At 35.5% G+C, this 26052-nt stretch overlaps 2 protein-coding genes across 2 annotated transcripts in view; one reads left to right on the top strand and one right to left on the bottom strand.

Annotated features, from left to right (window-relative positions):
- AdoR (Adenosine receptor) overlaps positions 1–26052 on the top strand; it is a 212470-nt gene that overhangs the window by 161029 nt on the left and 25389 nt on the right. The window lies entirely within an intron of this gene.
- Positions 19838–24651, bottom strand: LOC141398409 (lamin-C-like). The gene is made up of 2 exons (XM_073975694.1): positions 24591–24651; positions 19838–20952 (listed from the first exon to the last, which is right to left on the bottom strand). Exons 1-2 carry the CDS (start codon positions 24649–24651, stop codon positions 19838–19840), a joined length of 1176 nt encoding a protein of 391 aa, XP_073831795.1.

Genomic DNA, 26052 nt, shown 5'->3' with positions numbered 1-26052 from the left:
GTTTGTTTTCCCAAAAATTCATGTAACGCCGCGAAATATTCGTCGTAGACCCCTCATGTGGTATACCAAACTTCATATCTCGACGAGATAAAGCGATTTAGCGATGTGTGTCCGTCCGTCCGTCCGTCCGTCTGTCCGTCCATTAAAAATTGTAATCAAGCTAGAGGCCGCAATTATGGACCGATTGTCACGAAATTTAGTATGGAGGTCGGGTTTGGACCAGAATAGAACTGATTAGTTTTTGGCGATGATCGTGAAATGTTAAAGGGATGAAATGGACCAAAAACAAAATTTTTGCTCGATTTTGTAGCCGCTCTGTAGGTCGCAATAATAGTCCGATCGGCGCGAAATTTTAAACGTAGTTTTGGTTTGAGATGAAGAAGTAGCGTGCAAGTCAACGGTATGATCGGATAATATTTAGCGGGTTAAATTGATCAAAACTTTTGTGTGAAAATTGGTAAAATTTCTAATGCACATCTTATAACTTTATCCCAAGAAGACGCGTTTAGTGGTATAGGGTATCACATGGTCGGCCCCGTCCGACTATAGTCTGTTCTTACTTGTTTTTTGTTAGATTTTGCTTGAATAGGGTAAGTCTTATCGATATGGGACCTAAGAAAATCCTAAAGCTGTGAAAATTCTCTACAAGACTGGCTTAAGTAACTTATCCTAAGTTGTAACATTTGTTTAGATATATAAGTTTAAGTTGGGAATTTGCAGTCATGACATTGTTTTATAAGGGAGCGATACAGAATTGAATTGAATTTGAATAGTCCCAATTTGAACTTCTATATCTCAAAAAACGGTAAAACCGACGAGAATACCATAAAGGTCAATCTTGTAGAGAATTTTCATAGCTACAACATTTTCTTTGGTCCCATTTTGATAGGGCTTGCGGTTTCTAAGCAAAATCGTGAAAACCTAAACAACCCCTAAAAATGTCAACTTAAATCGCGATGTATTTAAAAAGCGCTCCGGCGATGTTTTTGTTTTTTGACTTTTCTCATCTATAAACATTGTAGTTTCAGAATCCGCAAAAACTTCCGAGGTGTAAGCACCTTCCATTTAAAATTGTTTCAAGAGCACCGTGACAGACAGACAACATTTCCAATAATCGCAGCTACAACTTTTCGCTAATCCCATTTCCATAGGACTATCCCTTTTCAAGCAAAAGCTTGAAAACCTAACAAAAAACTATAAATGTGAACTTTGAACGCGATTTATTTAAAAATATCTACGGCGATTTTGTATACCCTCAGCATTTATGCTAAAGAGGGTATATACACTTTCATACGGGCAAAATGTACCTCATCGAAATAACGATTTTAGACCCCAAATATGTTTGGACGAAATTCGTTTCAGACAATTTAGAGTCTATTTAGCCCCCCCTCCGTCCGTCTGTCAGTTTGTCCTTCTAGCTGGTGGGCACAATAACTCTCGAACGGATAAACCGATTTGGTCCAAAATTTGGACCTCGCAATAGGGTACATCACCCACAAAGTTCAACGTTTCTGTTTAAGTGCAGTTTAGTATCTGTTCGAAGACCTTTTGGAAATTTATACCGATGCTACTCCTTGTGATCCTGTTTACAGCGATATTATATGTTCAGTGGGCAAGTCCTGATAATGGTACAAAAGACCTAGGTTATACGGCGACCAACTGAAATGACTAGTGGAACACTTTTGAGCTTTAATCCTAATCCGTATTTTTGACGTCAAGTTCAAATGTCCAACAAGTAAAAAAGTATAAGTCGGCTTTGCCTACAGAGATATACCCTCAGCCTGGATGAATAGAAACGTCCATCTATTGACAATAACGAACCTACGGATTACAGATTTTGTAGCCCTTTTTGACATTTGCCGACAAAAAATATATTTGGTTTGAAGCTCAAATGTGTTGTGGAGGATGTACTTGAAGGAATGGACCTACATAGTCCATTTTAGAAGTGAATCTTATTTTGGGACTAATTCCTTTTGATAGATTTTGTGCCCACCAGTCATTTCAGTTGGTAACCGTAAAACTTAGAGGTTTTGGGCCACGCGGTCAGGAAGCATGCCCACGAAACACATAAAATCGCTTAAACAGGACCACAAAGAATAGCATCGGTATAATTTTCCTTAAACAAAAATGTTGAACTTTTGTGGAGGAAGTAAAACTACATTTGCACAAAATATTAGGAGATCCAAGGTTTGGACGGTTGCTTAAAGAAACTTGCACCGTCGTCATGGGGCAGCGAATACAAGTTGCTACAACAAAGATCAAATCGATTAGAAAGCAGGCTTTAAACCAAATTTTTCCGAAATTTTGTGGATCCAGATCCAATCAACACAGTCATCACTAGACATCGGATTTTGCATATTTGCATATTTTTTAATATTAAAGATACGAAGATTCTGATTGGACTAAAATTCGTTTCAAAGAAATCTAAATTCAATGGCAGGGTCATATTTCGTATTTATTTTGCATATTTGCATATTTTGCATATGCACAAAATATGCAAAAAATATGCAAAATATGCAAAAAATATGCAAAATATGCAAAAAATATGCAAAATATGCAAAAAATATGCAGAATATGCAAAAAATATGCAAAATGTGCAAACAGATTTTGGCCGAAAATCGTCATAAAAGTCGTAAAATTGACATTTAAAGTTAGTAACACCATCGAAAAATACATAACAGTGTTCTAAACTAAGACTTTTGACCGTATAACGTCGATTTTTTCAGCAGATTATTATGTTATTGAGACCATTTACGACAGTGTGGTGTAGGGTATAAAAATATGGTATCGTAATACCATTTTTTTATTATTAAACTATGTAAAAATATAAAATTTGATAAAATATAAAACGTTTTATGTAAAATTCAATATTTTCTTTTTTGTAGCATCTTAATTTAATTTGTAGCATTGGGCTGGTTTTAACTCAAAGGACCAAATCGATCTCGGATTTTTTAGCCGGGGAGCCGCCTAAACTTCATGGTATTGTTAGATTTTAAGATTGCCAAAGTTTGAGCACAAGTCGAATATGGTAAAACGTGTGGTACTGGGGCCTCGAAGTTATGAAAATCTATTTTTTTTGCTTTTTGGCGACTTCGACGGTCCATATATGTGGAACGGTTAAAGCTACTTGCCCGTATTACGCATTTAATTAAAAGCTATTCTGTTCTTAACATTTCTTGTTGAACAACAAAGTACGTAAGTCTTACTGCATTCGAGATAATAAACCCAATGTCCCGAAAAGGGCCTTAGGGCAAAAATGGAGTCTATTTAAAAAAAAAAACAACTTTTTTCTTCCTATATTATCAAATTTTTGTGAATGAAAACGAATAAATTTTACTTTATTTGAAAAGTTTGCCTATTAGGGCGAAGATCTATTTTAATATTAATTTCAATTCATTTCTCGTTGCAGTCGAGCTTAATGACCGATGATGTTTGCAAGTGAAAAAGGAAAGCTGAAGATTCGAACCCCCACAACCACCATTATGTGACATGTTACGTCTTTTGTAGAGACTCATCAGACATATCGGCCGTGGAATGGCATCGCCATCCATCAAACATTTCATTTTTCAAATGTAATTTTGTTTTTACAAAGATGAACATTTGTACATTCATTGTATGGCTTCAATGACAAACGCTTACATTTTGTTCATACATATTTTAATTTACTTATGCCCGTAATTTCAACGTCTGGGTAAACGGGAAGGTTGCTACCTATTAGTTATCTTTACTTTCGCGTTTAGTAATTTCTCCATGCCATTTACCGAGGCGTGTAAATTTTGAAATCATGTGGTAATATTGGTGATTTTCATTCATGATTTCACAAAATCATTGCCACATAGAAGTGTTTTACAAGTTTTAACACATTGGCAACGATTAACCTGGTAAAATCCTTGGTGTAAGTAACACGGGCGTTTTTGACTCGGTAACGTTACCTATGCGTTGAAATTATAAAATGTTGCTTACACGGGAGATATCTGTGAACTCATAGATAGCTAAGTCTTAAAATACGGGACTGACATAATGTGGTTTTGGAGCCATCTGGGTACAGATGACAACTTGATGATGAACTCGACTCCTTGCTATGTCGCTCACAATTTTCAACTTATTTACCATCCTTTACCCCTCCTGGTAATTGATGTTCTGTGGTCAAGTTGCATTATCTTTTTCAAGAAATTCGGAGTTAAAGTTTAATCTCTTGAACAACAATTAAGTCTCACTTGTAATTATGCCTGGTAAACCTTTTTCTATGAATTTCGGCAGTTGATTTTTGTAAGTTTGGATCGATTATTTCTGGAGAAATTTCTATCTTTGCTTTGTTAAGATTTTTGTCGTCTTTTGGATCCAATAAGTTCAGGACTAAGGTACCACATATGATTTATCATTTTGTTGTTTCCTTTATCTGATATATGTTTGTGAATGGCTTTCGTATTAAGTAAATCTTCAATGCGGATTAGGTCTTGTTTTGGACCTAAAAATATTTCTGAATATCGTTTTCACTATTTTTTGTATTAAACTCAATCTATTGTCTCTATTTCTTTTTAACCTATTGATAATGTTTACCCAATATATCCTATATTATATCTATATAAACATTATCTTGTTCATTATACGTTTTGTAAAATCAATAACCCAAACTCTCACTTATGACACTCAGTTGTTGTCCTGTGTAATACCAAATAAATAAATAAAATAGAAAAAACATTGTGGGGGCGTCTAGTCTCGAACGGTTTAAACGCAAGTTGCTTCTACGGCCTTTTGTTCTTGGGAAGTGGGCTGGACAGTAGTTTTAAAACACTCTCGCCTACTTCGAACTTGGATTTGTCAATCGCAGACTATTCTTATAGAAATCGCTTGAATATGTTTGGTTGATGTCCGGATGTGCTTCCAAACTTGCAGTCAAAAATCCCTCTCAACAATTTTCTAACAAGTTTGTACGGTGGTACAGAAGCTCTCGACCTAATATCTGCTCGAGCTGGTGAGACCCCATATTTCTAGACATTTGTACACTGCTAGTTCTTGTTTCTCCCATGAGCTAATGTCACTTTTAGGAACACCTAGGAGTTGTTCTTTACCCCCATGTGATACCAGAACAGCAACCCGTTTTTTCTTTCCTGTTTTGAGAATATCTGGTAATAGTTTTCCATGCCAGTGCACACAAATAGCCTCGTTCTTTAAAGCTGTTGCGTGTATTTTTCACGGTTTATTCTCCGCCGTTCACGGATAAAGCTTTTCTATACACTTTACAGGGGTCCTGCAGCAAAGACAATTTCATAGTTACGATTTTCTTGAAGCCACGCTTGATTATTTTCGGGACAGTTGGTTCTTCAGATTCTACGATACGTTTAGCATCAAAACAAGACCTAGACCTCATTGAAAATGTATTGAAATATGAAAACATTGACACACAAATTTCAGAAAAAGGAAATAACAACATAATTAATAATCTGTGGTATCTTAGTCCTGAACTTGCTGCCCTGGCATTGTTTGATCCAACGGTGCAAAACGCCGTAAAGAGCCAAAAGGCGACAAAAATCTTAACAAAGCAAAGAAAAGTTCTTCAGAAATATTCGATCCAAACTTCCAAAAGAGCAACTGCCGAAAATTCTAGAAAAATGTCTGGCATAATTCTTGTTGTTCAAGAGATTAAACATTAACTCCGAATTTCCAGGAGGCGCAAAGGATGGCAAACAACTTGAAAGTTGCGAGCTACATAGCAGAGCGTTCTTCAAGTTGTCAGCTGTTCCCAAATAGCTCCAAAACCACATGATGTCTGACTCTCGAATAAATTTAATTTGGAACAAAATGTAAGAGACATTTTTTTTCATTCCAAAGATTTATAAAAATGAAGAAAATGTTTTTTTAATAGTCTCCATTTTCGCACAAAGGCGTACCTATTCACGTTTTTCGGGACATTGGCTTTATTATCCCGAATTCTGTAATACCTATTTAGTATTAGATTTATTATATATACTTATATTTTGTTGTTCAGCAAGAAATATTAAGAACAGAATGGCCTTTAATTTAAAGCTTAATATGGACAAAAAGCTTTAACCATTCCAGAGAAATGGGTCGCGGAAATCGCTAAATAGCCAAAAAATCGAGATTATCATAATGTCGAGGCCCAGTGGCACATGTTAACATATTCCAATTGTGCTCAAACTTTGACAGTCTTAAAATCTGACCATATAAAAACTGTATGCGGTTGCCGCCTTAAAAAATCCGACATCGATTTGTTCCCTTTGAACAATAACCAGCCCAACGCTACAAATTATAACAAAGAAAATATTGAATTTTACATAGAACGTTTGATATTTGATCAAATTTTATATTATTGCATAGTTTACTTTTATACCCTACACCACACTGTCGTAAGAGGTGCCGATAACACAATAATCTGCTAAAAAAATCGACGTTAAACGGCCAACTATCTTAATTTAGAACACTTTGAAGATTTTTGACGATTTTTCTAACATTAAATACGACTTTTATGACGATTTTCGGCCAAAAACTGTTTGCATATTTTGCATATTTTTTTGCATATTCTGCATATTTTTTTGCATATTTTGCATATTTTTTTGCATATTTTGCATATTTTTTGCATATTTTGCATATTTTTTGCATATTTTGCATATTTTTTGCATATTTTGCATATTTTTTGGCATATTTTTTGCATATTTTTTGCATATATTTTGCATATTTTTTGCATATTTTTTGCATATTTTTTGCATGTTTTTGATATGACCCCGAATATCGAAAAATTGGCCCTTAAAACGTCTAGATCCAAAATTTGAGTCCAATCGGATGAGAAATAAAAAACATGCAAAAATCCGATGTCTAGTCATCACGAATAAAATCCATCAACCTTCATATATTACAAAAACAACACTTGGGCCCGATATGGAGAATAAAATTATAGTGAGTAAAGGAACAAAAAAAGGAAACAGCAATTTGGTTTTTAAACTGCCAGGCCTAAGTCAATCGTGGACGACACTTGATATGCACCACCTATTCTTGTAATACAAATCCTGCTTTATGGTGCAGTATGGCTTGAAATGATAAAAGACCAGCATATAAAATTGGGATGAAAATTTGCGACGCATTTTCAGACAATTTAACATTGTCAGGCATGTCACAGATTCCGATCGGAATGGTTTCAATTCCGTAATTTCATTTCGGTCGTTTTTGTTTTAGCTTCTTCAGATTTCGATCGATTTTGTGAATTCCGAAAATCTTATTATTTGTATAAATATGGCAACATTAGAGGAATCAAAAGAAACGAAACACAAACGTATGATTAGAAAACACTGTAGAAGTGGGAATTGTGAAAATATTGTGTTTAAAGAAAGCTTTTTTAGTGCAAAAAGAACGTTAATTTCCTTATTGAATTTTCAACTTTTCTATTGTTTCTGTAATTGAGGGACAAAAGATTATCTTAACATTGAAAAATACATTGCTTGAGTTCTTTCTTGTTTTTTTTTTCATCATTGTTTTTATTTATCATTCGTAATGCCAGATTGTCTAGGTTTTACAAATGTAGAACGAAAAAATTATGTGGCAATACTTTGTTAACAATTGATTTCGTTAATTGAGAAATAATGGAAATGTGCAATTTTTTAAATAAAATGATTTTAAAAAATGTGAAATTGAATGTCATTTTGTTAATAAAACAATATTTTTATTACTTTTAAGTTTTTTTTTGCAGTGTTTATAAGTGGCATGTTTCCAAAAAATACAATTCCACTTGAGAAACGAAAAGTGGTTTCATTTCGACAAAAATTTTAGTTTTTCGGTTTCTGAAGAAGCTAAATACGGAATCAATTCCACTTTCGATCGGAATTGGTTTCTGTGACATGCCTGTATATCTATTTCACATCATACTGAAAATGCGTGTACAAGGTGCAAATCAGGGTTTCGGAGTCTACGAGTCGGAGTCGAGCAATTTTGCTGCAGTCGGAGTCTGAGTCGAAAAAAATAACTCGACTCCGACTCCGGAGACACCATTCTTTTTTTTAAATCATTATTTATTTTAAAAGATAGCTAAAAACACATAAACAAACGGTATATTATACAAATTTCGAGAACGATTCATAACGTATTTACTGTCCTTTGAAGTCTAGTATTTTCATCTCTATTTTAATTACAAATTGCATGTCCAGAATATTTTTGATAAAGGATCATTTTTTTGCAAACAAAAGTAATGTTCTATGGAATTATTGGACATTTAACGTCTTTTATATAAGCCCTACAAGTCTTCTGTCAGAAGATCTACTGGTCTTCTCACAAAAATCTACTGATCTTCTCATCTTGTCTTTTGTGAGTTGTCATCTTTGTCTTCTATTAAAGGACCTGTTGGAATCCTATGAAGGACATTGTGGTCGCCATGGGAAATCTTACTGACATAAAATAGAAGTCAACGTTTGGGGGTAGAAAATTGATGTTGGGAATGAAAGCGCCTATTGAATACACTGTGCAATATTTTTGAGCCAATCGCGTGCAAACAACTTCTGTCCAGAATTTTATGGAAGTAGAGGACCAATAGGCAAAAACCATATTTGGGTTTTGTTTTCTTAGATCGGGTTCGGTTTTTATGGATCTAAACATGGTTAAGGATCGAATTTTTAAAACAAATCGGGGCTGTATCTCTGAAACCAATAAGAATCTTGTTTTGAGCAAGAAGAAAATATTTGGAGGAATAGTGAACGTATCTCCCAAAATGTTAAATTCTTCTTAATGCTGCCTTTTTGGAAAATATTCTCTGGAATGTAATACCAGGGTTTTAACATCTTTCGGACTATTTTTATCTGGAAGTATGGACATGCCACTGAAAAAAAATTTACCGTCTTAATGGGGGCAGCGAATACAAGTTGTTACAACAAAAATCGAAGCTATTCGAATGCATGTCTTAAACGGAAATTTTCCGAAAATTTGTGTGGGAGATACTCGAAGGAGTGAGTATTTCTATGTCTCATAGAAACTTCACGATGTGCAAGGTATATACCAAATCATTTTCTGTGTCTACTTGCTTTACATGGGCTTTCCATCGAAGTTTTGATGGAAACATGCCACGTGTTTTGCCATCAGGCTGGTATCCAACATTTCTCTACCTGAAGGTCAATCATCCAATGTCGTATCACAACCTACCCACTATAATCTTTGTTATTACCTCGCAACCGACTTGTCTCGTAACCGACTTGTCTGAAATGACACAATATAAATCATCAACTATTCCATTGGATGTTACAATTTGGAAGCAGAAAATGTCCCAACACATGTGTGATATTGTTATATGATAAACGTATAGTAATAATCTATTTAATGGCAACATAAATATACAAATCAATTAAGCCAAGTCTTTGGAAAAAATGCTCAAGAGGCATTTTATTTAATAAACAACATTATAACAATAATAACAACAAATACACAAATCAATAAGACACAGAACATTTAAAGTGACAGCAGCAATAGCTGTAGCTGATAATTTGCTACGTAAACAATAACAGCATTCCATCTTCCATCATCTTGAAATACTGTCGAAAATTATTTGTTTGGGTGAAAAATTAAATTGTATATTTTTGTGTCTTGTGATAAATTGTCGAGACGTTTAACTATTTTCACAAGATGTAGAGAACGAACGACAAGTCAATATTTTTACAACGAACATACATTCATTCATATGTATGTATGTGATGTACTTTCAAACTTACGCTAAGCAATAAAGTAAATATTTTCTTACGTGTTGTATGAAAACAAAAATTCTATTAAGGAGCAAAAGAAAATGAACAACATGATTGTTGGTGACACATAAAAGTTGTAGTCGCTCTTAGTTTTTTTCCTAGTTTTCCGTTAATACTTATTATTCTTCCTTATGCTTTCTATATGTTTTTTATTCTGAGAGGTTTAAGTGGAATCCGGACATGAACAAGTGTTAGACATTATTGAAAAACGTGAGATTAATTTTTCTCTCCTGCAATGTTGATGCTACATAAAATCATTTATCTATGGGTTGTTGTTTGTTCCTTTTTGTTATTGCCAATGACAGTACTCGTTGTTGAGGGGATAATAAAATTGCACTTAGTTAGTTACGATGTTGTCATAAATTAAAAAAAGACTACTTTAACATTTCAAAGAGAACAGCTTCAAGAAGAGGAGACTAAATAAGCTACATATCTACAATAGAGCATTGGCTATTGCAGCCGAATTCCGAATAATTTCTGCACTACTCCATGAGACACATTATTTCGAGATATTTGCCATCAACTTATAAGCAGTAGAGTTGTTTAGTTTGCGAGCAAACTAGTTCCATTGAACGATTCACGGAACAGAGCGTATGAACTAGATCAATAGATAAAGTTCATTTTAGTTCACTGAACACTGACCGAAATATCAACGAAAGAACGATTAAATAAAGTACGATTACCAAAGTAGTTCAATATTCATTCACCAGAATGCCACGCCGTATAGTGTCAAGAGAGCATCCAAAAATGTTTAAAAACAATTACCTCGCAGTCGTTGATGGGAGTCAATGGAAAACATTCCAACTAGAAGGATTTTGAATTTTGGCATTGATACGTGAAATAGTTTTGTCTATATGAGGGTTCAAATTCGATAATTGGCTATGTGCATTTTCTCCTTATTTTCCCAAAATTAACAACATTTATTATCTTCAAATAGTGATCAAATATGATAATTACAGTTACCCAGGCGTGTAGTTCTTAGTTCATCAACTTTGTGAGGCAAATTTTAAAATTAGTGGTATGGAACAAAAGATTTATAAAAGTGTATAAAAATATCGAAATTTCGATTACACTGTGACACAAAACGGAAATCAAAGTCTGGGGGTGAAAAATTTATTTTGGAGATGAAAGCCCTTGATGTGTATACTGAGAACCCAAAAGGAAATTTTCGCCATAGGTCAAGTTTCTGACATATCGCATTGTGAAGTTTTTGATTTTTTCCCTATAATACTTGGGAAAATAGCTCCATATCTCTGTTTGACGTTATTTTAGCTTCGTTTCGAGGTGGCATGTCAAATCGATTTGCTAATCTTTTTGTGGAACATTTCATTCTTCTAACTCAATGCCCTTCATGTCCTTTTCGTCCTTTATTTCTTGAACCGTAGTGAAAGTACCACAAGATGAGATTTTTCAGCATCCAAATATTCTACAAAAATGTTGCTCAGAAGATTTTAGGTACGGTTCTCTTTGACAACTAATCGATTTTGTCCCGTTTTCATTGTCCTTTTTGACATTTAATCGGTTTTGGTTCAGAAATAAACTAAGTTTTGTTTTTCTGTATATTCGTCATTGGGTATTTATTGGTATGTACACATAACCATTGGTTATTGCTTATGTAGACATCTGGGGTGCTTCTGAAATATTTACCACAAATAGCTATTGTAATGATGAACACGTTAATAACAAATTTTCTTGGAGGATAGATCCGGTTATCTCAATTTTGGAACCGGATATTCCGACATTAAAACCGATTTTTGAACCGGTTTTAAGTAACCGATTAAACTAATATGTATACCGTTAAAAAGCTTATAGAGTTGTCAATCAAATTAAATTAATTCGCTTCTGAAAACTTTGTTAGTTGCAATTCTAGAACAAAAAAACCGTTTTCGTAAACCGTTTTTAAGGAAAAATATCAATACGCGCAAATATGGAGATCAAAGGCTGGGGGGCGAACAATTCTTTTTGGCGATGAAAGTCGATGAAGGTAATATTACGAACCCGGAAGGGCAGTTATGCCCAGACCTTTAAAAGGTCTGTTAAAATGGGTCATTTGTCTTTAGAACATTTGTTGAAAGATCTTATGTCCTTAGAAGGCCAGTTGAAAGGGATTTCTATCCCTATCCCTGCTGAAAAAGTCTTCTATTTCTAGAAGATCTGTTTAAAAATCTTCTATCTTTAGTAGATCAGTTGAAAGGCTTTCCTATATCTAGAGGACCAGTGTAAAGAAGAAGACAAATCTTTTTTTTGTACTTGCTTTTCTGTAGCTTGCTCCAATCAAGCTTGATGTCAGGAACAAGTCTGACTTCTTTATTTTTTCAAACTCATTTTATATAAAAAAATGCTTAAACCAAACATTGAGTTCTTATTCTCTTCACATATCACTCGATATTGAGTAACTCCCAACCAATAGGAAAAGAGTTCAATATCGTTACAATTACAAAGAAACAAAGCATGAATACAATGAACTCGCTATGTTGCTGACCAACTCAATAGAAAAAAATACTGAACATCGTTCTGTTTAAAAAGGACCCTCTACAATATACTGTGGTTGAACTTGTATTGAAAGAGCGGCCAAAAATACTTCCATCTAGTTTAGCAACACAAATAAAAAGAAACAAAAAAAAATTCAACTTTATGTATGGCCCTCATAGAACGGTATCCCCTGATTTCTGGCATTTTGAGGGTTAGTGTTAGAAAACCTTCTTTCAAACAATTTTTGAATTGGGAATTTTGGAATTTTGAAGGTTTTATATAAATTATTAAGTTATCGAAATTGCCGAAATGCCACTTAATATTTCCTGGAGGTAGGATACCCATAGAAAATTGTCGATTAATGTAGCTGCCCCCTTTGATGTTGTCCCCATAAATCGGTACCGCTCAATATTCGGTGTTTTTAAGTTTCTGGCCGTGATAATCAATCAAAATGGCTGAATTTTCAAAATTTTACATTGAGGACTACATTTTGACTTATGTTCATATAACTAAACCTCACAATGTATCTTCTATATATTTAAAAAGCTGAAATGTATCACATGTACATTTGAAAAAATGACAAAATCACCCTGAAAGGTTCGCTCCGTATTTTGGGTACCATTTCCAAAGTCGCAGAAAGATGCAGCTGATAGTGTGAAAATAAAATCTTTAGACTACTATTAATCTATTAAAAAAATCGTTGGGGGGAAAGAGGGGGAACATAAGTAAAACTTTACATGAAATTTAATTATACTGAAAAAATTACACTACAAAAGTCCTTCAGCCAACACGCGTATTCAATAATAAATCCCAAAAATTAACAAACACAAAACCACATAAAACTTAAGTTAATACATCGTTTATCAATATTCGAATTAAAATTTGTCAATATAGAGTTCATTTAGTTTGATATTAATATTTTACTTTCAACTAACTTTTGCAATAAATTCACATCGAAATTCAACCTGTTAAAATTTTTCTTTTTTGCTGCTATTCTCAAAGAGTACAGTAAGAAGTAATCCATAAAAAATTTATTTAAGAGAAATTTAACATGTTAGGTGTAGATTTGACCTCATTTGGTACCAAAAATTAGCTTTCATTTCTTTAATTTTGGCCAATGGCAGCGACCACTGTGCAATGGAATGACGGGTATACTAAGTTGGTATTTCCGTTTGTAACGCGTTTAAAGACCATTTCAACAGGGTTCATAGATAAAATACCCTTTTAGCAGACTTTCCACTTTCGAACAATTCTTCTAATGGCTAAAGATATAAACAGGCCTTCTAAAGATAGAATACCCTTTCCAGCAGGTCTTATAAAGACAGAAGACCTTCTAAAAATTAAAAACCCTTTCAATATGCCTTCTAAAGATTTAAAGACCCCTTCAACAGGTCTTCTGAAGGCAGAAGATACTTTCAACAAGTCTTCTAAAGACAGAACACTTTTTTCAGCAGATTTTCTATAGACAAAGTACCCTTTCAGGTCTTCTAAAAATAAAAAACTGAAAAAATATGACGATTATTCTGCTGTCCTTCCAAACGAATGATTCATGCACTACTTCAATAATGCAAAGTTGGTCGGCGTATGTGGCCAAATAACGGAGATGTAGCAATAGTCGCGAATACATCCCATTTTTTAATTTTTTTTTCGAAATCGCGCTACAGATTGCAATTTTGATCGAATCGTCACGAAATTTGGGTGTTAATGGGGGTCTCACAGAGGAAGAAGCCTATTGATTTTAATGACGGTCGAATAATATTCAGGGGTCGGTATGCCAAAAAGTTATTTGGAGAAAAGGTCAACGTTTTATTTCAAAGCCAATATCTCTGTTTCTTTAAGAGGTACATCAAAAGCAAAACAACAAGGAAAGTAGAAAATATCACCTTTACAACGACGCACAGTGGTTCAGAATCGTTTTTTCCTGGTCAAAATTCTGTATCTTTTGAACGGATAGAGATATTTTCACAATTCTCTTGTTAGACAGATAACACAATCAGCTTTCCGGTGAATTATAAGCGGTCAACTTCGGTGTGGTAGTTGAAGAGGAATTCAAGGTCAAAGTTGAACTTTTGATTTTTTTTACAATTTTTCATCAAAATATCAGTGTTTTTTTGTTTTCATATCTTCTTATATATTAAAGATGGTCAAACGACAATAAAAAACTATAAAATGCAAAAAAACAAACAAAAAACATTTTCAAAAAAAAAAAAAAAATTTTTTTTTCAAAATTTTTCAAAAAAAAATTAAAATTTTTTCAAAAATTAAAAAAGATACTCCTTGGAGTTTCATAAAACTTATATAACTTATATAAAAACTCATATACTCCAAAAAAAATTAATTTGTGTAAAAAAGCTGTAATTCATATGGGGAATGGTATGGAAAACAGTCATTTTTATCCATGTAATTTCCATAAATATCTGTTACAGTTTCCGAGAAATAGGCATTTCTTTCTCCAGAAGTTTGTAAAAATTACGTATTTCTTCAACATGGGAAAATGTTCGTCTTTAGGGGCATCCCACGCCCGCATCTTCCAATATTTTGACCAAATTTTTTGGTTTCCTTAGTTTCAATATGTTTACTATCGAATCCCATATAGAAATTAAATAACTGTGACAAAAAAATTTTGATTTTTGTCCAGGAAAATCGTTTCTTGAACCATTGTGCGACGTAAAGTAGGTTGTCGTAGGTGGTCAAACAACAGAGATATCGCGGTAGTCGGTAATGCATCCCATTTTCCTATTCTTTTGTAATCACGCTACAGGTCGCAATTTTTATCGGATCGTCACGAATTTTTTTTTTGGAGTTGTTATGGGTCCCGCAGAGGAAAAAGCCTATTAAGTTTGGTGATAGTCGGTTCAGGAGTCCGAATAAGCAAAAAGCTTATATGGAGAAAAGTCAACGTTTTTTTCTTATGCGAATATCTCCGCTTCTGGTAGGAGTATTCCAAAAGAAAACCCCGTCAATGGAAAAAGAAAAGATCTTCTTTATATTGATGCAAAGTATGTTGGCGTAAGTGGGCAAACAACCGAGATATTGCAAAATTCAGTAATATACCCAATTTTTCCATTTCTTGTAATCACGCTACAGGTTGGAATTTTGATCGGATAGTCACGAAATTTTCGGGGTTGAAGAAGCCTATTGATTTTGGTGATAGTCAGATAATATTTAGGGGTCAATATTGGGGAAGGAAAAACTCATGTGGAGACAAATTGAAAGTTTTATTCTTTGTGAATATATCGGCTTTCTGTAGGGGTATTCCAACGGCAAAGCCTGTCAATGGAGAAGAAAATATTAACTTTATATTGGTGTAAAGTAGGTTGGCGAAGGTGGTCAAACAAGGGAGATATCACAATAGTCGGTAATGCATCCAATTTTTTCATTTTTTTTTCATTTTTACAGGTCGCAGTTTTGATCGGATGTTCACGAAATATTGGTTACTTATGGGGGTCCCAGAGAGAAAGAGGTATATTATGTTTGGTGGTAGTCGGATTATATTCCCTAGAAGAAATTTTTACCAGTGTAAAGCTTATGCACAGGGGTAGTGGTGTAGGGTATAACATGGTCGGCCCTGTTCCGACTGTAGCCTTTACTCACTTGTTTACTTTTTGAGACATATGTGGTTTCTAGGATTTCTCGTATATTCTTTCTGAATTTCGGCTTATTGAGGTATTTGGTGCACCAAACACGCAAATGCTGTCCAATGTTGATGCAATTTTGAAAATGTCAGACTAGCAAAAAGTTTGCCAAATTATATTGAAATCGGTTCAGATTTAAAATCGGCTCAGCTCCTATATATACAGTATCGGCCAATACTTAATCACACCCTCAGTTTATTTTTTTAAAATTAATTTTTTTAAGGGCGAAGATATATATGGGGCTATATCCAAATCTGAACCGATTTTCACCAAAAGCAATAGCGTTCTTCTTATAGCTAAAACATCAATGAGTATTTTTTTAAATTAAAATTGTAAATTGTAGTTTATTTATTGGGTGTTTTACCTTTTTAATAAATGGGATGATATAAATAACTCAAACACCATTAAAAAAATATTAAAACAAAATCTCAAAAGTTTAACTTTGACTTTGAGGTCGGCCTTACGAAAATAAGTTGACGTAACCAGAAATACATCTCGGTCCCAAACACAAAATATTAAATCTTGCAATGCTATAATTTTATGCTCCATACTTCTCTCTATTATGGCTCGAATGTTCCAAAACCTGCACCTAAGTCGTAACCTTGCAATATAAGAAGGTTTATTGGGACAAACTGTATTGATTAGGTCTGTTAGTTAAATAATTAGGCTCATAGTTTATGAAGCCTACCCCTCAAACGCCTAAAAATATAGCCTGGAAACTTCCAGAACTACTTTTGTCACCAACGAATTTATGTAAATTTAGGTCCACCACTAAAGTTATAGTTTTTAGTCTAAGAGATTACACGTGTTCGCATCACTACCACACTTACAGTCATTTTCCCTCGCGCTAGAACAATATATCTGCAATTTTCCCATTCTTGATATTAAAATACTCAGCTTAAATGCGGATTCTATGTAGTATTTTTTCCATCGAACAACAATCACAGAGACAAATTTTCAAACAGAACTAAATCATCTCAAAATTACACCAAAAAAAAAAGAATTCCAAAAACAAACAAAAATCAAATACATTCTGCATTGTCCTCCTCTTTTAAATGTGGAAGACATTTCAAGGTTATAGCTTTTATCAATTAATGGCAACAAATAAATTAATTATCTCATCAAAGTTTCATAAGTTTTTGTATTCAGGTTGCTCAAACAAGTTTTCATCATTTATCTTCATCAACAATCTTGCACGAGGTATAAATGAACACAAGTTAGATTTTCCAGGTTTAATGGTGGTAGTGTGTCAATCTTCTAGAAAAAACTTTTCGTCACAATCTAAGCAAAAATCATTCCTATGGAATTCACATTAAATATTTATTACCCAAAACACTTGCTAGGCAGATATTACGGCACAAGAATAACTGTTAACATAAAACTGACACCATGTTACATAAATAGAATAAACAGCAAACAGTGGCAAAAGGAAATGCGAAAAATCCCAGGGAATTAAAGTAAGGAATGAGGTCTTAGTTAAGATATAGCCTAAGGCTAGTTATCTTTTACGAACACCCACACACAAAGGATACACAAAGACAATTCTTAAAGCCATTTTTGAGATCCCACATAAATTAAGTTATGGAAGGACAAATACAAACAGTAACAAAAGAAATAACAATAAAATAGCAACTATCTGACCCACGGAAAGTGTGAGCGAGTAATGTAAACAATAAAAGTTGCCTACAAACCAACCGTGTTTGTGATTTGATATGAGGAGGTAGAGACCACGACAATTGGCGCCCTAAGGATAAATTCAATTGTGAAAAAAGACGACCGCATACCCTGATATTGTCATGGCTTTTAATGTGTGTATCCGTTTGTTTATTTGTCATCTATGACATTGACCATTGACTTGTAGAAGCTTAGTGTGATGTAGGTGATGAAGATGGTAACGTTAAATTGCTCTCTCATAAAAGTCTGTAAAGGATTTACACATTGTCTTGTATGTCGTTGTTATCGTTGCCTAGCCTTAGGAATGTTTGAAATCAGGATTTAAATGACAGAATATTTCCTTTAGCAACAAGGGGTTTCTTTTTCTACATGATTGCTTTTGCATTTAATTCACACATTTTTATGGTCAATTGCTGTGGCAAAAAGGCAGGGTTATTGTTTATGGAGGTATTATAGGGAATACGTTTGCAAAAAAGGATTTGTTATTTTTTTGTAGGGTACATACAATGGAACAGGTCATACAATAGAACAGGACATACAATGGAACAGGAAAACTAATAAGCTTAGAATTGCAAAAACTCAGTGATGCTGAAATTTACATTCCAAATATCTCTTATTCATTATTTTTGGAATAAAGAGATAAAGGTTTTTATGACTCTACCACATACAAAATTAGGTGGATCCTAAATTAATTTTTGTCCTTCAAGGAAAATTTTTTCAATTCATTATTAATTTTTGTGCAACATTTTTATCAAAAAATATTTGCCTAATTTTTATTTGTTATTTATAATTTGATGTTAATAATTTTTTATTTATAATTCTTTATTTATTATTTATTACTTACTTAGCTGGCCCATTACAGAACATTTGTTCTATAGACCGAACTAAGAAAAGATCTGCAATTCTCTCTGTTTGGTTGGTTGGTTCACGTGGTGGCTATACTTTATAGCCTCAATTAGTATGTAAGAGATACCGTTTTGAAAAACCACACCACTCGTTCAGAGAATTGCTATTTCGTTGTTGCATGTTGGCAGTTAAATCTAGCCTGATGAGTTAAGGAATGGCAGAAGGTCTCCCAGACCTACTTCTGTTATCTCTGTGATATCACGAAGGAACAGTTATCCTAGAGCTTTAAATAGTCGTTGCATTTGTGCAGGACAGGAACAGAGGAGGTGCTCAACAGTTTCCTCCTCTTCTTCATTCCCGCAGCTACGGCAGTGGTCATTGTGTAGATTTAAACGTTTTGCGTGGGTACCTATTGCCCAGTGACCGGTTAACACTGCAAAAAGTCTTGCCAGGTTCCGTCGCGTTTGATTGATTAGGAACTTAGTTCGTTTGGCGTTGTATTGAGGCCATGTTGATTTTGATATCTGGCATGCTGCCGTTTTGTACCATCTACTTTCTGCCAATGATAGATAGTGTTTGAAGATATCCCCTTTAACTACTCCCATTGGTATTGCGACTGACGCCTTTGGGAGTTCGTTAGAGGCGGATCCTGCTCTAGCTAACTCGTCTGCTTTTTGTGAGATCTACTCTTGACAGAGCCCTAGTTTGGCAAGTTCTTCTTTACAATCTTTCACTAGCTTTGATGTGACTGATGAGACGACTCATAGTCTCATCACAAATGCACCCAAGAAACTAATGGAAAAATAACCTAAGAGAATGAAAACACCCGCGTTAGCGATGTTCGTTTCGTTGCTTTAGAGAGAGACTCAACTTTATTTACATTCTACCTTAAAACTAAATCTTACAATCTAACAATAACACACATACACATACATTCCGTTTGGACGCACATTAGAAATGCACGCTGCATCTATAAATACATTATGACGCCGTGCACACACACGTTGCGCCGATAATGGAAAATACATATTTTATTATCGACCCTTTGCTATCTTTACTATTTTGGGTACGACATTTGTTCCATTATTTATGACAGGCAGTTGGTTATTTTTAAACATAGATTCATAGACCACATGCATTCAAAAGAAATCTACCTGACTCTATTTACACAGAAAAGAGCCTTCTACAAAATTCACCATTCTCCCCGCCTTAAAAGATCCTAATCTTTTAACTGTTAGGACAGGACATTGAACATTTTCTTGCTTGCTATCTGACTCCATTTACATAGACTAATTTAGATACAGAACTAAACAGTTTCTGGTCTTAAAGCAATCTAATTCTTTAACTAAAATGTATGTATGTTATTTTTTACTAAAGAAGAATATTATCATAATCCTTATCATAATGTAATATTTTTCATTACTTATTTTCTAAGTTAATAATAAACAACATATAAAGACTTATAATGACTTAATTCTAGGTGATGGCACCCAACACCTTCAGCAACCAGTATGGATGATGACTTTTTTTCCCTCGATGAAAGACGTGGTAAATCCATTTTCTTCTTGGAGGATTCTTCTCGGCACTAGAAATTTCTTCATTAATTATACTATGATTGGACACATGACGTATAATTCTACGCTTGACACGATCTGCACCGGCAACTTCTTCATTGGCATTATATAGTGTTGTCTTTATGTTTTCTCCACTTTTCCATTTTCGTGGCTTCATCATTATTTTTGTTGGTGGTTCTTGTGCTGTATCCGTTACAAACCTTTGAGATACGGTAGAACCGCCATCGATTTGCACTTCATTGGTACCTTTTTGTTGTACCTTTGCCTTAGGATCACCTTTGGAAATTTTGATGTCATATTCTCTGCTAGTTACAACCCATTCCGTTTGGCTACTAACTTCTTCGTCATACAATAGTTTTTCGTAGACAACACTTTCTTGTAGCTGTTGTAATTCAGCGTCTACTTTGGTAATCTCAGAAGCGTGGCGTCTTCTTTCATTGGCGAGCAATTTTTCCAAATCACAATTTCGGCCATTCAATGCAGCATTTGTAGATTCCAACATACTAATGCGAATATACAGGCTTTCAATATTTTGATGAGAGACATCTAGTTCTTCGATAGTACGTGAAGCTGCAACGGACTCACGATTGGGTTCTGCTTGGAGATCCTTAATCTTTTGCTCGTACAGCATTTTCATTTTACGCATTTGTCCTTCGTGTTGTTCGCGCAACTCTTGCAGCGACTGTTGTAATAAGGCCTTATACTGCTCACAAAGACGCTCATCCACCACACTGATTTCAAGTTGGTGGCTAGAATATATTTCATCAATTTCTCGCAAATGGTTCTGCTCCTTAAACGTGAGTTCATCGCGTAGACTTTGAATGCGGTTTTGCAAATCAGTACGGATCATAGACTCAGCGTTTAAATATTTACGAGCTTCGTCCAATTGTTTTCGTAGACACTCCGATTCTTTCTGCACTTCACCAAGTTTTTCCACAGCCTTTTCCTTTTTAGCATGAGGAGTATTGTATTTGGCACTAACGTCAGCAACCTGTGACCCATATATGCGAGCCTTTTCTTCAGAAATTGACAAGCCTTGGTTCTTTGATCCAATCTGGCATTCAACTGCTCATTTTTCTCACGCAGTTGGTTGACTTCACTTTCGAACTTTAGCGAAACATCAGCGCGAACGTTTTCGTTTTTCCTTTCAGTAGTTTCCCCTACACTACCTGTAAACTTTACTATTTTCTAAATTTTAGGAATAGTCACATTTTCAACTTTCCTAATTGAATTACTATCTACCTGTCTAGTATTTATCTTGGGAACCCATTTCCCATTGATCTCTTCATAATCTTTTACTTTCACCTCTTTAGGTGCTACTCTAGAAATTTTCCCAAATCTCACCATGCGGTAACAAATTTGTAAAAAATTGAAATTCTCTACGATATTATCCTCTTTAGGAAACTCATTCCAATATTGCATCAGTACTGATGACGCAATATCATATCTGTCTTTGACATCTTCTACACTTAGAAACTCATTCCTTATCTCAGTCTCCAGCGCATTTAATGAATATTCAAACTCTCTAATTAAACCTCCTTTTAATGTTTTTGAATGGCGCAGTATGTTTCTTTTTTTATACTGTTCCAATGGACTTAAGCTGTCCATCTCAGCTATATATTTATATCTAGAAAGAATTCGTGTATCTAACGAATCCTTCTTTGATTCGGTCCCAAAATCTATCCTTACTTGACGATTTAAGAAGTCGAACTTTTTTATTGCATACCGCACACCTGAGGCGAATATGCTATGCATTTCATATGGAAATTTTCCCATATCACGGAGCTCCCTATCATTGTCTAAAAAATCCCTTCTTGCTTCCGTGAAGGAACTACCAACTTTAAACAACTTTTCCCTTGTTTCCCTGGTTACACTTTTCTGAGCAATTTTGCTCAGTTCGAAATAAAGCGAAACAATGTATTCGCCCAACACCCTTTGATGTTGGATGAAATCTTGAAAATTCATTTTCACGTAATACACTTTTTGTCACTTTATTTATTTTATTATAAAAATTGGCCTAACACAATCTTTGCTTCGACTGTGCGCCTTTCTATAACCTAACGAATAAACCTAACGTAGTCACTTTTAACTACGCGCCTATTTCGTTATACCACTACGCGCAAACTAACACACTTTTCTTTCTTGAAAATGTGAGCCTACCACGTCACTACACTTAACACGAATAAACTACACAAATTTCTTTTTTGAAACCGCGAGCCTATCACGTCGGGGTCACCAAATGATGAGACGACTCCTCGATCTCATCACAAGTGCACCCAAGAAAACTAAAGGAAAAATAACCTAAGAAAAAGAAAACACACGCGCGATGCGATGTTGTTCGTTTCGTTGCTTTAGAGAGACTCAACTTTATTTACATTCTACCTTAAAACTAAATCATACAATCTAACAATAACACACATACACATACATTCCGTTTGGACGCACATTAGAAATGCACGCTGCATCTATAAATACATTATGACGCCGTGCACACACACGTTGCGCCGATAATGGAAAATACATATTTTATTATCGACCCTTTGCTATCTTTACTATTTTGGGTACGACATTTGTTCCATTATTTATGACAGGCAGTTGGTTATTTTTAAACATAGATTCATAGACCACATGCATTCAAAAGAAATCTACCTGACTCTATTTACACAGAAAAGAGCCTTCTACAAAATTCACCAGTGACAACGTTGGACTTTAGTGAAAGGAGCGCCGCTTGATTGTTGACGAAGATTTCTATTGAGTTTGCTGTGTGATGCTGTAAAAGTTCAGTACAGTCACCTTTATTGCCAGTATCTCCGCATGTGTATATGTTTGCTTCTTCCGAAAACACACCGGATACGACTCCACATTTCATCATGGAGCCGTCCGTGTATACCCTAGTGTCATATGTTATCAATGGTCCCTTGTGGCCCGGGATCCAAGTGAGAACTACTCTTGACAGACGCCCTAGTTTGGCAAGTTCTTCTTTACAATCTTTCACTAGCTTTGATGTGACAACGTTGGATTTTAGTGCAAGGAGCGCCGCTTGATTGTTGACGAAGATTTCTATTGAGTTTGCTGTGTGATGCTGTAAAAGTTCAGTACAGGCCTCCTTTATTGCCAGTATCTCCGCATGTGTATATGTTTGCTTCTTCCGAAAACACACCGGATCCGACTCCACATTTCATCTTGGAGCCGTCCGTGTATACCCTAGTGTCATATGTTATCAATGGTGATCCATTACTCCATTCTCTTCCGCTTGGAAATTTGATTACAAAAGGCTGATCAAAATCCATTATAGGTACGCAATAATCAGCAGTGGTTATTATTTCTTTCGGAAGTTTTTGAAGCATGCACGCATGTCCGTAAGCTCTGTCTCTCAACATTCCTAGAGCTTGGAGTCTTACCGCATTACATGTTGCTGTTGCTTCGATGTGTAAATCAATTGGCAAAATGTGCGTCATTATATTGAGGGCTTCGACCGGACACGTTCGCATCGCCCCTGTTGCCCCGATGAATGCAGATCTTTGTATGCTGTATAGATTTTTCTGTGTTGTTTTATTTTCCACTGCTGGCCACCATATGCTGTTGTACATCCATAACACCATTTTAGGTTTGAGGCCCCAACGGCTTCCAAACAATTTGCGGCATGCGTAATATGCAACAGTTGCTTTGTGAGCGCGGTGGTCCACATTACGTTTCCATGACAGCTTTGAATCTAGGATGACTCCTAGGTACTTGGCATGATTTGATAGGGGTATTACCTGACCTCGTAGTCTTGGTAGATTAGGTATTGCATATTTGGTCTTTGTGGTGAATAGCACCATCTCAGTTTTCCTGGATTCACTCCCAGACCACATATTGTGGCCCAAGTATCTAGCGATCTCAGGGCTCCGCTCATAATGTCACTTATTACGGTCGGAAACAAACCAGAGACGAGTATTACCACATCGTCCGCATAGGCAACCACCTTAATCCCATGTGGTTAAGTTTATTAAGAATTTCATTGATGACAAGAAGCCAAAGTAATGGCGAGATAACTCCCCCCTGTGAAGTTCCTCTGTTCACGTGCTTTGACAGTGTATTGTTTCCGAGTGTGGCATTAATAACTCTGCTTTGCAGCATGGTGGTAATCCAACTACTGATGAGTGGTTCCACGCCGAAGTTATCTAGTGCTTGTTTTATAGCTGATGTACTGACGTTGTTAAAGACACCTTCTATGTCTAGCAAAGCAGCTAAAGTAAATTGTTTGTGCTCTAAGGACTTCTCTATAGTCCTAACGACTTCATGTAGGGCTGTATCTGTCGAGCGCCCTTTTATGTAAGCATGTTGGCTAGAAGATATGATGTTTGAGTTGTCCATCTTTTCTCGAATATAAACGTCGAAGAGTCTTTCAGGCGTCTTAAGTAGAAATGATGAACGGCTTATTGGTTTGAAGTCTTTAGCATTTTCGTGACTACGTTTTCCTGCTTTGCGTATGAAGACAACCTTTACCTGTCTCCAACTCGTTGCAACGTAGTTAAGGAATATACATCTACTATAGATGTATACTAGCCAAGGATTTATTATTTTCTCTGCACATTGTAGCATTTTTGGTATGATTCCATCTGGTCCTGGAGATTTGTAGGGAGAGAAGCTGTTTATAGCCCACGTGACTTTACTCGGACTTATTATCTTATCAACTTCACTGTTGTTTTTATCTGCAGCTATAATGGGTCGCATTTCTTCGGTACTGTCCGAGCAGCCGGGGAAGTGCGTAGTAAGAAGGATTTCAAGATTCGGCTGAGTTTTCTGACCAGGTGTCGTTGTTTCTCTTTATATAGGTAGGATTCGAATGACCTTTTGCCATAACTTTGCTTAGTCTGGCTGTGTCTTTGGTATTTTCTAAGGAACCGCAAAAATCAATCCATTATTGCTTTTTTGCTTTGGCTATGGCTTTTTGTACTCTTTAGCTTATCCTTGTACAACTGCCAGGATCCGAATTGGTTGCTGGCGTTGAAAGCTTTCCGTGACTCTTTACGCAGTTCTGATGTCCTGTTTACTGCTTCGCTTTTTGGAATACCGCGCCTTTTCATCTCATCATCCACTTGTTTGCGCCATCTATTCCTTGGCCTGCCAATTCTGCGTGCACCGCCATGTGGCTTCAATTTATACGCCTTTTTAGCGGGTTCAACATCGCTCATTCTTATTATATGCCTAGCCAACGCAATCGTTGCATCTCGATACGTTTAACTATACTGATGTCGTTGTATAGGAGATACAGCTCGTGGTTCATACGACGTCGATATTCACCGTCATCGCATATCGGTCCGTAGATCTTTCGAAGAATTTTTCTCTCAAACACGCCAAGCACTGCCTTATCTGCTTGCGCAAGTACCCAGGCTTCGGAACCATACATCAGCACGGGTAGTATCAGTATTTTGTAAAGCGTTATTTTTGGTTGAAGAGTTGTGGCTTTGTTTTTAAAGTGCTTACTTAAACCAAAGTAGCATCTGTTGGCCAATACAATTCTTCTTTTTTTATTTCACAAATGATGTCGTTTGTTGTGTTTTCGGCGTTGCCGAGGTATACGAAGTCTTTTACTACCTCAAAATTATAGGAACCAACTTCAACAGTTGGTCCGATCTCAATGGACGCATTGCGCGTCTACACCATCAGCTTGGTCTTCTCGCCGTTTACCGCCAGATCCACATTAGCAGATTCTCCTTCGACCTTCATAAAGGTATCGGTTACTTCTTTTACTGATCGTCCCATGATGTCTATATCATCAGCATAAGCAAGTAACATGTGACTATTGGTGTAGATTGTGACACTTCTTTTGACGTTTGCCTCTCGTATAACCTTTTCTAGCAGGATGTTGAAAAGATCACACGAAAGGCTGTCTCCTTGCCTGAAACCCCTTTTGGTACAAAACCCTTTGGAGATGTTCTTTCCAATTTTAACTGAAGATCTTTTGTCAGTTAGAAACATTTTACAAAGCCGATACCAAATTCAGACATGGCTTGGAATACCTTGAACGCAGCGGGCTGTCGGGCTGCTTTATAACACTGTGCAACAAAATGGAGGTGAAAGTCTTGGGGAAGAAAGGCCTTGGTGAGTATATTAAGAACCGCGAAGGACAGA

Source organism: Musca autumnalis, unplaced genomic scaffold (assembly GCF_047663935.1).
Source record: "Musca autumnalis isolate F117 unplaced genomic scaffold, ASM4766393v1 scaffold_3, whole genome shotgun sequence".
In the NCBI taxonomy this organism is placed as follows: domain Eukaryota; kingdom Metazoa; phylum Arthropoda; class Insecta; order Diptera; family Muscidae; genus Musca; species Musca autumnalis.
Note: the sequence above shows the minus strand (reverse complement) of the source record. Positions and strands in the feature narration are given on the sequence as shown.

Coding starts and splice junctions, on each gene's coding strand:
- LOC141398409 (XM_073975694.1), bottom strand. CDS start 24,651: ATGCGACCCATTATAGCTGCAGATAAAAACAACAGTGAAGTTGATAAG. Junction 20,953..24,590: donor TGATAAGATAATAAGTCCGA/GTAAAGTCACGT, acceptor CAATTTCTGAAG/AAAAGGCTCGCATATATGGG.